At 44.0% G+C, this 12,546-nt stretch overlaps 2 protein-coding genes across 2 annotated transcripts; one reads left to right on the top strand and one right to left on the bottom strand.

The window, feature by feature from the left end:
• Positions 1-2,636: 2,636 nt before the first annotated feature.
• On the top strand, positions 2,637-6,999 carry PHATR_43902 (predicted protein). Its single transcript, XM_002186297.1, has one exon. The coding sequence runs from the start codon at positions 2,647-2,649 to the stop codon at positions 6,895-6,897; it is 4,251 nt and encodes a 1,416-aa protein (XP_002186333.1). The 5' UTR covers positions 2,637-2,646; the 3' UTR covers positions 6,898-6,999.
• A 2,602-nt stretch (positions 7,000-9,601) lies between these two features.
• PHATR_33231 (predicted protein) lies at positions 9,602-12,358 on the bottom strand (the record flags this gene model as incomplete). The annotated part of the gene is made up of 1 exon (XM_002186014.1): positions 9,602-12,358. The coding sequence occupies one exon, from the start codon at positions 12,356-12,358 to the stop codon at positions 9,602-9,604; it is 2,757 nt and encodes a 918-aa protein (XP_002186050.1).
• Positions 12,359-12,546: the final 188 nt, after the last annotated feature.

The raw sequence follows: 12,546 nt of genomic DNA, 5'->3' as shown, positions 1-12,546 counted from the left end.
TGTTTCGCTGGGTTTGATGTTAGGAACTCCGCATGGAGTCGTGAATGATAGGAGGAAAGGGATCTCAATTTTACACTTACCTCTCATTCCATACATGACAGCTGGCTCCGGAGTCAGCTAGAACTTGTTCCCAGATTGAACCGGGGTTCAAATTCTGCTCTTGCTTGACATGGGCCCCAACAAACATTCCTTCATTGGTTGGGCTTGGTCCACCTTCTCAGTCTTTCTTCTTGCTTTGACATTCATTCTTGTAATGTTCTTTCTTTCCACAATTAAAACACGCAATGTCCTTCTTGCTCTTTCCACCCTGCTTTCCGCTGGGGTGCAAGTGCTCATTTTCTGGTTTGCTCCAGGACTTATCTTGTGTATACCCTGCTTTCCTGCAGTGACCACACTTTTCTTTCACTTCAGAATGAGACATCACCTTGTTATTGTCACTCTTACCTTGCCTTTTCCAGAAGTTGAAAATGATCCTCTTAAATGTCTCCATTGGGGTGGTTGTGTATGCTCCCCTCAACTTGACTTTCACTGCCTCATAGGCCTTGAGGAGTTGGTCAATTATATGTGCCTTCATCTGAAGGTCATCACACATGTAGGACTGCTTGATCTTACCCATACAGGTATTCCAGTACTCAAGCTCCAGAAACCACTCTTCCACATTTTCATTTATACTGCCAATAGTACAGTCCTTAAATGAATGTTCAATACTTGTGTAGTCCAATTTGATTTCTTTTGGTTTGTACCTTTCACACAGTTTCTTCCACTCTTTGTAGGTATCTCCCATTGGTGCTCGTTCTGTCACTGTGTTTTTGACATATAAATATGCAGTCTTTTTGCAGCACAGTGCCAAATGAGCGTATACCTGTATGTTTCTCAAGAATGCTTTCCGTGCCAGCTTGCTTGCAGTCCCTGCATTGACCTCTTCCATAGTTGCAAGGCTTTCCTGCATGAATAATGCTTGGTAGATGCAATGTTGCATTGCCATTGCAATCATCTTCCCTTTCCAGGTACGCCATTCATCCTCATTTCCTTTGAACTTGATGGTCCGACTGTTACTCACATTCTCCGTGTCCTTCTGGTCATTGGATGCCATATCACTAATGTTGTCCATTGTGAGTTCTTCTTCTTCAGATTCTGCTTTCCGCTTCTGCTTCTGCTTCTGGTTTTACTTCTTCTTCTTTTCCGATGCGGTCTTCACCTTCCACGCATTCTTGCTTGGAGTCTTACTGTGAGTCCTCAAGTTTCTTTGCTTGCAAGCATGTTGAAAACTCCGGTTTCTTCTGATCTTTTTACTGTCTGAGTGACTAGTTGACAACAGAGACGTAATAAATAGATTCTTTCTTATTTCTCCTTTACATTTGATCTACTCTTTCACACTGCTCTAGTGCTTTTGTTGTGTCAACTGGAAAGTTGGTTTTGAGTAACGCATTGCGCAATTGCACGCATGCCTTGAGTCATGACACCCAAGGCAAGTTGGCCAAAACTAATCATGTGTGTTTGGTCACAGATTGCAACAATGATTGTTTTGGATTGGTGACTGGACAGTTGAATGTCCAAATACATCATGTGACTGTTTTGGTCTTGACCGTTACCATGCTCATAAGCATGGTTACTATGACAAACTTGCCCATGGTAGTGTGTACAATACCATGGGATTGATGAAAATGATCCACGGTAATGCTTAAGACCATGGAACTGGACCACGGTAATTTTGGCACCGTGGAACTTGATGAAACTGAATAGATTTGGCTTTATTTTAGAGTTTATAAAATGAAATCTTAACAACAATTGTGTGAAAACCATATTTGTCAGTTTGTATCTTTTTGTCAGAAGCCAGACAAGTCTTGATCACCCCATCCTGTCTTCAGAAGCCAGGAGATACTTGACATGACATGTTGTGATCTTTATTTTACTTTTCACTAGTTCTGTTTCTTCTCAAACCTTGCTGTTTGATCACTAATCCTTTGCTATTTCATTGCTTTCTCCGATGGTTACTTCCAACACTTCTCTGTGTCTTACATTCAATCCGATGGCTTGTTTCATAGGATGATCATATCCCAAAATCCATCAAACATATAATTTAGCTCAAGATGAGAGCTCGCTCTTTTTCAAATCTCTTCGTGTGACATGTCGCTTTCTGCCGGACATGTCCCACTTGACTGCCAAACTTGACACAGTAGTAGGATTGTGGGCAACTTTGGGTTCGAGTATTTGTTTTGTACTAGCCCTACGTGGATAAACCTAAGTTGCAGTTAACTTAGTACTTCAGTATGCGGCGATTTTGAAACCTTATTTGCGGTTACTTGCGGAAATCAGGCGAAAACACCGCAAATAAAGCGGTCTGCCCATGTCTGATATCAACGACCGACGCGTCCGACGAAGACACAAGGATTCAATTGTGGAGGTTTGGCGTTCACAGAGAATTGCATGACGATTTTCAAAATTGCGACACGTGACGGACGGACATCCGACGAGTCTCGGTAGGAAATACACATTGCCCTATCGTTAACCCCCTCCTGTCTCCTTCATTCATTCCAGTGAATTCCAGTTATTCGATTGAGAAGTGAAGAGAGTAAGCGTTGTCAGGTGCTCAGCTTGAAAGAACAGGAGAATGGCGCAACAGTTGACGTATTGGTCTTTATTGCTATGGACGCTGATTCAACAAAAAGACGGGCGAGTCTGAAGCGTTCACGTGTAGCGATTGATTTTCCTCATGGTCGCACATCAGCAAAGAAACAAACGGTGGCGAAGCCGGACAATGCCCAATGCAGCTATGTTCCTGTATTCGATGAGCCAAATCAGCATCTCAAGGCGCTTTCCTCTCAAAATTTCTGTTCGATGAGAAAACCAAGCTCTCCCTCCTCGCTCTCCAGGACGAAAAACAACGCCTCTTGTCATCACATGGAAAATGCTCACGATCGCAAATGGGCCCTAAGTTTTGAGAAGCTATCGGAGTACAAATCTCGTCACGGAGATACCCTTGTTCCGAAAGATTATATATCAGGAGGGGTCCCACTGGGAAATTGGGTAAGAAGGCAACGCTACCTTCAAACAGCAAAGCTCAAGGGATCTAAGACCCCGCTCACTCAGAGCCGAATTGAAAAGCTCAATTCTCTTGGCTTTGATTGGGATACCGTGTCGAAGAGGGTGTTTGTACGCTGGGAAGAAAACTTTGAGCGCTTAATCAAGTACAAAGAAACGCACGGTGACACTCGAGTACCGAGCAACTATCGTATTGATGACGTCAACTTGGGAAACTGGGTAAGATCTCAACGCGCTGCATACTCTATGAAAACAAGGGGTAAATCAGTGGTCATGAACGACGAGCGTATATATAAGTTGAATTCCATCGGTTTTCAGTGGGATCTCCAATCGCGATTGTCGGGTTGTTGCATTGGCGGCTTCACGGAACTTCCGTCCTTAGCCGATCAGACGATAAAAGAGCTGGAAGTAGTTTTCCTGCAAAACCTAGATCGAGAAATATTGACCGCAGAAGAGGTACATTTTATGGAGAAGCTAGAAAAAGCGATAATCATAGAAGAAGAGAAGTCGCTTCTACAGCGCATTGACGAAGAGGTCACCAAAGCCGAGGTCTGTTTACTCGATGAGACTCCACGTGTTCCAAAACGAACTTTCACGAGAGTGGGGAGAAGTTCGGAGCTTATGAACGGTTCTCACTCGCCAGCCATTCAAAATGATTCACAACTTTACACTACCATGGCGGTTGATAGCGCAACTCTCTACTTTCCCAAGCATTTGAAAGGAAATATATTGATCTCGAGGGAAGAATTTAATTCTGAACTTTTATTGGCTTTCAAAAAGGAATGCACCGAACTTCTAGATGGATTTACCACAAGCATGCAAGTCTGTCAAGCTCAGTCTGACACGTGGAAATTGACTGTTCAAGGTCAACCAGAAGCTCTACAGAAGCTCTCCCAGATACTCAAAGCTTGGATTCACAACAAAATAAACGCTTTTAACTATTTACTCCTCGTTTCAGAGGGGAGGGAGGTAGAGGTCCAAATGAAGTGTACAGCGCAGATTGAAGCAAAGCTGGTTGAAACAGCATGGAATACGAATGGTGTGAAAAAGCAGGGCTTGCTCATTCAAGCTCTTTCGTCGAAAGGACAGCTGGGAAAGGCTCTAGGAGAGCAAGGAACTTCTTGCGGTGCTGCTGTTGTATCCATTGAAAAGCAAGAGTGCTCCTCGATTGCCCAATTTAAAGACTTGGTCAAAAATACAGGTGTGAACAATGCATCGTATAAACTGCAACTGATGCTGCATCCTGAATCTTTTCAGGTTGTGGAGCATGAAGGGGGTATGATGAATACTGCAGAATCCCATTATGGTATCGTGGAGAACTTCAAGTTTGTAAATCAAGACACTCCTTCGGGGTCTCGTCGTAAAGCAATATGTCCATCTACTGCTTCAGCCACCTCAGGCTCTTATGAGAGAAAGGAATACGTTTTTAAATTTCCTAGTGGAGAAAAGCTTGGGTTTTATTGCAAAAACGACCGCAGTGGAAAGTCTCCAGTGTGTCGTATCTGTTCCGTTTGTCCGAACAGTATCACGGCAAAAGACTCAAGAGTCCTCCGAGGCACAATCGTTGTTTGGGCTTCAGTGGGAAACGGAGATCGGTGTGCTGTCAGTAAATGGCAGGACTTAGCGATTCTCTACACACAAGCAAGTCAGGGACCTGCTGATTTGAATATCTGGTTTGTAAACCGACATGAGGGAAAATTCGACCATGACGGCTCAAGGCTGCTGGATAGCAAAGATTGGACAGACACTGGGATCTGGAGAGGAAAAGAGAAAGCAGGCTGGGCAGGCGGGGATCAAACGCACTGCTGTGAAAATCTTGATCCTCGAAGCGGTACCGATCGAGATGCGAATTCAAGCCTCCGTCCCGTCGCATTAGCTTGTAGACAAGAGGAATTGGAGAGCAGTGAAGACGAGCAATGGTTCCTTTTAGATCATATGCCATCAATTCGTGAGCATGTGCGCTTGCATCCTGCGCTAAAAAAAGCAGGCTCAGCGAAGAAGGGAAAGACGATCAGCTTTGACCGAAAGCTGTACCAGGTAAGAAAGTTTGTAAGGGACAGTAGAACGTGTGAATTCTACGTCCAGCGTAAGTTCCAAGCCAGTCCTGTTGCGTCCCCTAGCTACACAATCCAAGTCGGCTCCAGTATCTCATTTGAAAGCAAGATTTTACAAGCAATAAAGAAGCACTCGTTTAAAGAACTAATTCAAGTTCTTCAAAATGGAGCATTTGCTGCCAATCGCTCAGTTGCATTTCTTGACACCGCACGACGCGAACTGAGGCTGGCCGTTGAGTCAATGAAATTGGAGAATAGTGAATACTGTGGAAACCCACGGAACTCTCTTGTCCGAAGGAGGGATTTGGATCTCAAGCACACAGTGTTGAAGGTGTATATATCAGCCGCACATACATATGGCCATGCGAGAGGTTTGAGGAACTGGTCCAGGTTCGAGCTTCTGGTGAAAAGTATAGAAAATTTACGCCTTTCTCCGTCACTCTTAAGAGGACAAGGCGAGAGCTTTATTTCAGCCAAGTTGAGTGCAATTTTTCCGGACTCTAGCAGCTCTGAGCAACTTGCGCCCCTTCCCCATCGTCCTCTATCGAATCTCGTCGAGTATGGCAATGAGTTCAGCAGTTCTTATTTTTTGAATCACAACGCTAGTATTGCTGCGGGTCGATGTCTCGTAATTGAAATTCAAATGAATCCTTCTGAGGCTAGCGGATCCTTCCGGCTCGGTTCCATGAACGTCGAAGTGGCTGAACTACAGGCTAACTGCCCTCGAGATGGATCCTGGTGGAATGTATCGAAGCAGATTTTGACTGGGCCCCATCTAGAGGATGGAGTAGTCCATATCAACGCCCGAAGGGTTGCTGTCGACCCTGAATATATCAAAGCGAAACGACGTGACGGTTGTATACGATTGAAAACAACCTGTGACTGGGCTTGCAAATTCAACGATAGCCTTTCTCCCATAGAGAGAGCGGGGGGTGTTTTAGATCTACATGTCCCCGTTTTCGGTGGCGCATCGCTCCTGCATACTGCGATTTTGCTTCAAGACTCACATCTGGTGAGGAAGCTTCTTGATCTTGGCCTAGATCCGGGCACCAAGTCCCAAATTGGATCTCCGATGTCATTGGCCTTCAATCTAATTGAAAATATTACACATGCGTCCAAGAATAATGGAATGAGCGGCGGTGAGACACATCACAACCACGCCGAACCGGGAGATCGCGCGGAAAACGACAGAGCAGCAGCACTAGCCAGAATTAGTAAAATGCTTTCTTCCAGGAACGAGCAGTCCAACATACGCAGAGACGGTGCGGGCCTGTTGCAAAGAGAAGGCGCTTCTTTGGGATTGCCTTCCTCAACACATTCTACGATTTCCGTCTCCACATTAACTCCAAAACTTCCAACGCTACCCGATACAAATTGGCTTTTAGAGCCTACGTTCGTGAGGCACATTTGTCGTTACAACGAGGGGGCGACATGCAGACTTGGACAACGATGCGCCTTTATTCACATCAAAGCTTCTTTAGGCGAGAACCTTGTTAGCACTTTGGCACGTATGCAGAAGAGCGGTGCCGAAGATGAAGGCTCTCTACAATACTTCCGGAAAAATTTAAAGGTCATTTCGAGACAAGATTCATCGAACTGCATCTGGTATACTGCTGGCTTCTCGACGGTTGCTCGATTTCGTACCTCAAACCAGCAGATATTTTATGCGGAAGGAGGACCTGGTGTCCTCAGTCAACAAGGGGTGACATGGTATCGTGACCGAAAGAGTGCAGTGGAGTCACTTGCTCGAGTGTTCAAAATTTTTAGGGAATCGACCCGTATAAAAAACCAAGAGAGTTAGTTAAAGAGACCACTGATATCATCAGATCGAAAACGTGACTCCGAGAGGCATTGCAAAATGCGGTGACAAAAAATTACCGAGAATATCGATCGATGCATGCGGCGGCCTTCATTAGTCTGTTTTGACGCTCGCAGAATGAAACGACACCACCGACACAAAATATTTTATATAGAGTTTTCGCTAACTGTGAATGTGAAACTTTGCTTTGCACAATGGGGGTGACATAATAAGCGACCGAAAATGTCGCTACAGGAGGCCTGTTTCGGCTGCTTTACCGCTTGCAGAGCGAAACCACACAACCGCTCTTAAAGGTTCGTGTGGTTTACCGACCGCTTTTAAGGTAAATCTTCATTACCGATACTAAAACAAATAATTTAAAAGGCTCAAAGACAACACAATCTCAACTCCAATCGTGAAAGGATACAAGAAAATAGCTGACAGTAAGTTCTTAATTGACTTATATTTGTATCATCTGAATTGAAGGATACCATCACTTTAACAATGGATTCCGGAAAGCGTTTGCGTCGCCAGACTCGAAGATGATTCCTACCAATCTCAAAAACAATCTGATATTACATGAGCTAGGCAATTGAATATTAAATTAGAAGGCGATCGAAAACACAATTGAAACGCTCGAAGACATTTCAATCTCAACTCCAGTCGTAAAAAAGAAACAACAAAATAGCTAAAAGTAATTTGAATCATATTTGTATCATATGTGTATTGAAGGATGCGACCACTTTAAAAATGGACACCTGGCCAGACTCGAATATAGTCCTACAAATCTCAAAATCACTCTGAGATTTACATGAGTGTCAACTTACGCGATCGAAACCTGGACGAAAAAGAGTTAGCAATCTAAATTCTTTATGATTTTTTTATTTTCGCATTGCAATATTTTTCATTTTTGTATACAGTGGATCGAAAAGAAGGCTAGGGCAAAGATATCAACAAAAGACAAGAATAAATTTAGTCAAGCTTTTGAAGAAGCAGCTGACTTTAGAAATGTTAGATAGTTATCCAAGATAAAGACCAGACTGAACAAATTTTATGTTTTTCTTTCACTCGTAGCAAAAAGTATAACACTTTCTACAAACAACTGTCAATAATAACCTTCGCTCCTGGTTCCACTTCAGGAACGATAAAGACGTGAAATACACAATGTTTTTCCGGGTATTCATTCTCTTGCAAATTGAATATATATAGCATTTTTCAAAGAAGAAACAGAATGTGACTTGGAAAATGAGTTTCGCGCTTATCTTAAGCATTTTTCAAAGAAGAAAACTTGGAAAATGAGTTTCGCGCTTATCTAAGGCAACTCCAGGATAGATTTCTTTGATTTTGCTTCGAATTTCTGGGGATTTGCGAAAAGATGGGTAAGAATCTGATTTATTAAAAGTCAACTGCCCTTCGCATATTTCACCAATCTGCATTCGTACTTGATGAAACTAATTCAAGAAGTATGGCTTGACGAAACGGACCTGATACCGAGTTCGATTAAAAACTGAACGAAACACGCTTTGAGTCAGACTTACAATCAGTCAAGGCCTTCGTATATGCTTTTTTGAATAAAAATGAAATTTCAATTGATATGAAAGAAAAGTCTTTTAGTTTGGAAAAATGAAAGCGGTTTTTGCTTTCAAATGCAGTAGAATATGAATTTTTCCATGACGGCCTACCGCGTGAAACTGATGGCTGCTAAAAAAGCATTTTCTCTCCATCAACCCACCAATTCTCTTTCATATAACATAGCTAAAAATGAGGGCTGACACGTATCATTATTGAGCATGTGACGGAACTGCGATGTCTTGGATCAATGGTTGAAAAATCTGTTCGAAACAGCTTTGGATTATTTTTTTTAGGTTTAAAAATCGTTTACTGGAAGCTCTTTAGAAATTATACATGTTTCCGTGTTGCTTTCACTTTGCACGTACTTTCAGCTTCATGCAGAAACACAGTCTAGTATTCTCTTTTTCATCTTTTGCACTTAAGAAGCTCAGCACTTGACAAAGTACTCTTTCGACTATCCTTCGGCGTTTAATTTTCAACGCTAATTGATATCTAATAAATTCAGAGAGTACTTACCGAAAAGGATTCAAAATAATTAATTGATATGCTTTTTTCTATAAATGGGGGTATCATGGACTTATTCAAAAATTTTGTTTTGATTACGCTTAACATTGCTCAATTATTTTTGTGCTATTTGGAATGATGAGCGAGTTTTGAAGAGTTTTGAATACAGTAGAAGTGCTCATTTTGTCTCTATTTAACGCAATCACTTTCCTAGTATATTTTACTTCAGGTCCCTCTATCGAAAGGTGTGGCTCTACCGCCGCCTATACCCGCTTAGTTGACTGACTAGAAATCGCTTTCCTCCTTATTCGCCTGCACACACTAACCAGGGATTATTTAAACTGCCTCTTTATAAGGCGCCCCAGGGGGAAACAATTCCTAGTAGAATACCATAGAAGCTCACACCTTTTTAATTGACTGGTCTGGTTGAAAATTAGGGTTCTCATGATTCTACTTACATTTTTCTTTTTTACTTATAATCTCTTCGACTAAAACTTTTTTTGAGGAACGAGCAGTGATGAAAGAGCTTCGGCATTGTTGTAGCTTTCATTATGTTTCTCTTTTGGTCCAACAGTCGTTGACTAATTTTCCTTCGCAAAAGTCGGATCGCATGGACTGTGAATTATATATATCAAGCTTGTTGTCCCTCTTTATTGCAACATCGAGCTAAAAACTTTCGAGTCGATTCGTCTGGTGAAACATTTTGTGCTCTCATGATCTCTACTCCAAGTTGAGCCAAGACTTCCTTTTCATTGATGGTAGACCGCGAGATAGCAGCCAGAATTCGATTCATCGCGATTTGTCCTTGCTTTTTCCAGATTGTCCCGTTGACTGCGTTCAGCTCAAGTAGTAGCTGCGACAAAATATCTTTTGTTGAGTATTTATCATCCATAGCCACCAACATGATAGCCTCTGCAAATATTCGCAAATCAGGCCGGTACATTGGATTTCGTGTTGTGACGAAACGCGATTTCAATTCTAAAAGCCCATTATGCGCTAGTTCACCAAGATCATCTCTGCCTGATCGCACACAAGCGGAAAACAGAGTTGAGTATGTCAGAGCATCTGGGGCGCACGGAAATCTCCCAGAGGTTGCTAGGGACGACATTTCATCGACCCCCGCTTTTATTTGTACTTCCGCGTGCTTGCGTCCTGACCGTAGCCAAGCCTGGAGGACAGCATTGAACATTTGAGTCGTTGGTGGATTACGTATGGCTGCGCTGTCAAACAGTCTTATCAATTCATAGAGTACACTAGCTGTAGATTCCGGATTGCCTGCTTTTGACCACGCTTGCAGCAAAGTGACATATATACGAGAGTCATAAGTGTTATCAGTCTCGAGCCACTCGTCGAAGAGCTTCTGTACTTTAGGTGCATCACCCTGTCTAGCGTATGCAACCATTACAGTGTTAAACACTTGGCTCGTGCTTTGGATCTTCTGGTCCCGGTGCAATAGCATATGACGCAAGACTTCCTCAGCCTTCTCGGCACCCTCAGCCAGACCAGCATTCGCCCAGGTAGCGCAAACTGCTGAATATGACGATGCGTCCGGTGCAGCCGATAAATCTCCGTTTGCCCACAATTGCTCCATTCTCCGAAGTGCTGAGAAAGCTTTGCTCGGTGCGTTTACTTGGCTCGATGTAGCAAAACAATTTAGAAGTGAGTTGTAAGAGACCACATCGGGATGGGTATTGTAGCCTAATTTGGCAAGAGAATGCATCTCGGTTAACATGGCTTCCACAGACTCAACAGCTTTTTCCCATCCGGACCGTGCTAGTCCTGACATTAGCACATTAAAATATGCCCTGTCTGGTTGAAGCGGCGCTTCTGGAGCTGTAGACTTTTCTATGTAACGCTTGTGAAGTCGCAGTGCTCTGTCAAACTCGCCGGCCTTACATAGTAGGTCCATCATTCCGCGATATGAAACAGGGTCAAAAATGCCACTCGACGAGTCTACACCTTGGCTCTTAACGGATTCGAAAAGCTCGATGGATTGGTGAACAAATGCTTTGGGGTTTGGGCTGTTCACATAGCAGTCGATAAGAATATTAAGGGTTCGGGTATCGGCGCTCGCCCCTGATATACCAGCCCGATCGAGCAGTCGCATTCGTTTAAACACATTTGATGCTCGCTGAGCCCGGGCGGGGTGCTTACTTTTTGCCCAAGCGTGAAGAACGTTGTTCCATGTAACAATGTTGGGCTGCAGAATACTATTTCCGGATTCTGCCGAGTCTAACAAGTGATTGAGTATCGATTCTGCATGCTCTGCATTTCCGTTCTTGGCACAAGCGTGAATGAGGGAGTTGTAGCAAAAAATACCGGGCCGCAAACCATCGTCGGCCCTTTGACGGGATAGATCTTCCATATTACGGACTAGCACCTCAGCCTCATCAATTCTTCCTTCCTTCAAGTAAGTGGAAACAACGGCCAAGATGGTATACGAATTTGGCCTCGCCATATCTTCCCCGTGGCGTGAGCGAAAGAGCATTTCGTTCAGCACCGCTTGTGCTCTATCAGCAGCGCCGGGGGCGTTTGTTGTTGCCAGAGTCTGGCAGAAGGAAGTGTATAGGACTGTGCAAGGCTGCTTGCCTGTGCTGGCTTCGTATTCTCTCAATAAAGTTTCAGCTCGTTCGACAGCTTGGTGGTGTCCGCAACGACCCAACGCACTGATTAGAGACGAATAAGTATATGCGTTTGGTTTTTGATCATCCCGTCCAGAAAACCTGTACCAGTCTTTCAACTTTTGAAATTTCCGCTCAATGGCATCCATGGAATCACTCCGACCACTTTTTATCCACAAATTAATGATGCTGTTGACTATTACAGTATTGGGTGCACATTCAAGTTTTCGCCCGGCAGGATCCTGGCCGTACTGCTTGGTCATGCGCTCCAGAAGCTCTTCGGCCAAGATAGGCGCATTATGCTTGTCTTCGGTCGATGCCATGCCCTCGACAAGCATTCCATAAGTTTTGGCGCTAGGGTCAAATAGTCCTGTTTCCGTAAAGTGCTCGACTTTCTGTAGGAGAGACTTGGCAGAGATTGGAAAGACTTTACCTTTGGTAGCAAATTCAGCCGCCTGCCTGCGCCACGAATCGATCGTCAGATGAAGGAGAACCGTGGGAAGAGGTAAAGGCAGACGAGGCATTGCCGATTTTTTTTCCGTTACCTCCTCATGCATTCGATCCAGGAGAGCAAAGGCTTCCACGAGAGCCCTATAAAGATTTTTGCCCAGTGGGGCTTTTAGGTTGTGAAGCGCCTCCACAAGTTGGTTCCACTGGGGTCGTGAAATAGAACCCACCGGGGAATGGGCTTTATTCAAAAGCTGCGCTTTGATCATGGCCCAATTTTTGGAAACCGAAGGGGTTGCTTGACGTTTTGTGCGCGTCATATTTTGGCGGACACACAAGCGGACAACGGGATACGGCCGGCGCCTCGACAACGAGCAAAGCTGGCTGATGAATACCATGTCGAATGATGGTTGTTGCGAAAGCTTGTGGATATCGTCTCAGTCTTCCTACGCGCGCGAGACCGGGGCACTCAAATTCGTTGCGAGCGTGTGCCCGCAGTCCTAGGCGA

This window comes from Phaeodactylum tricornutum, chromosome 3 (genome assembly GCF_000150955.2).
Source record: "Phaeodactylum tricornutum CCAP 1055/1 chromosome 3, complete sequence".
Lineage (NCBI taxonomy): Eukaryota > Bacillariophyta > Bacillariophyceae > Surirellales > Neidiaceae > Phaeodactylum > Phaeodactylum tricornutum.
The sequence above is the reverse complement of the archived record's forward strand: the minus strand, read 5'-3'. Positions and strand labels throughout refer to the sequence as shown.

What these genes read in the sequence shown, in the direction of transcription:
- PHATR_43902 (XM_002186297.1), top strand. Translation starts at nt 2,647, where the DNA reads ATGGACGCTGATTCAACAAAAAGACGGGCGAGTCTGAAGCGTTCACGT.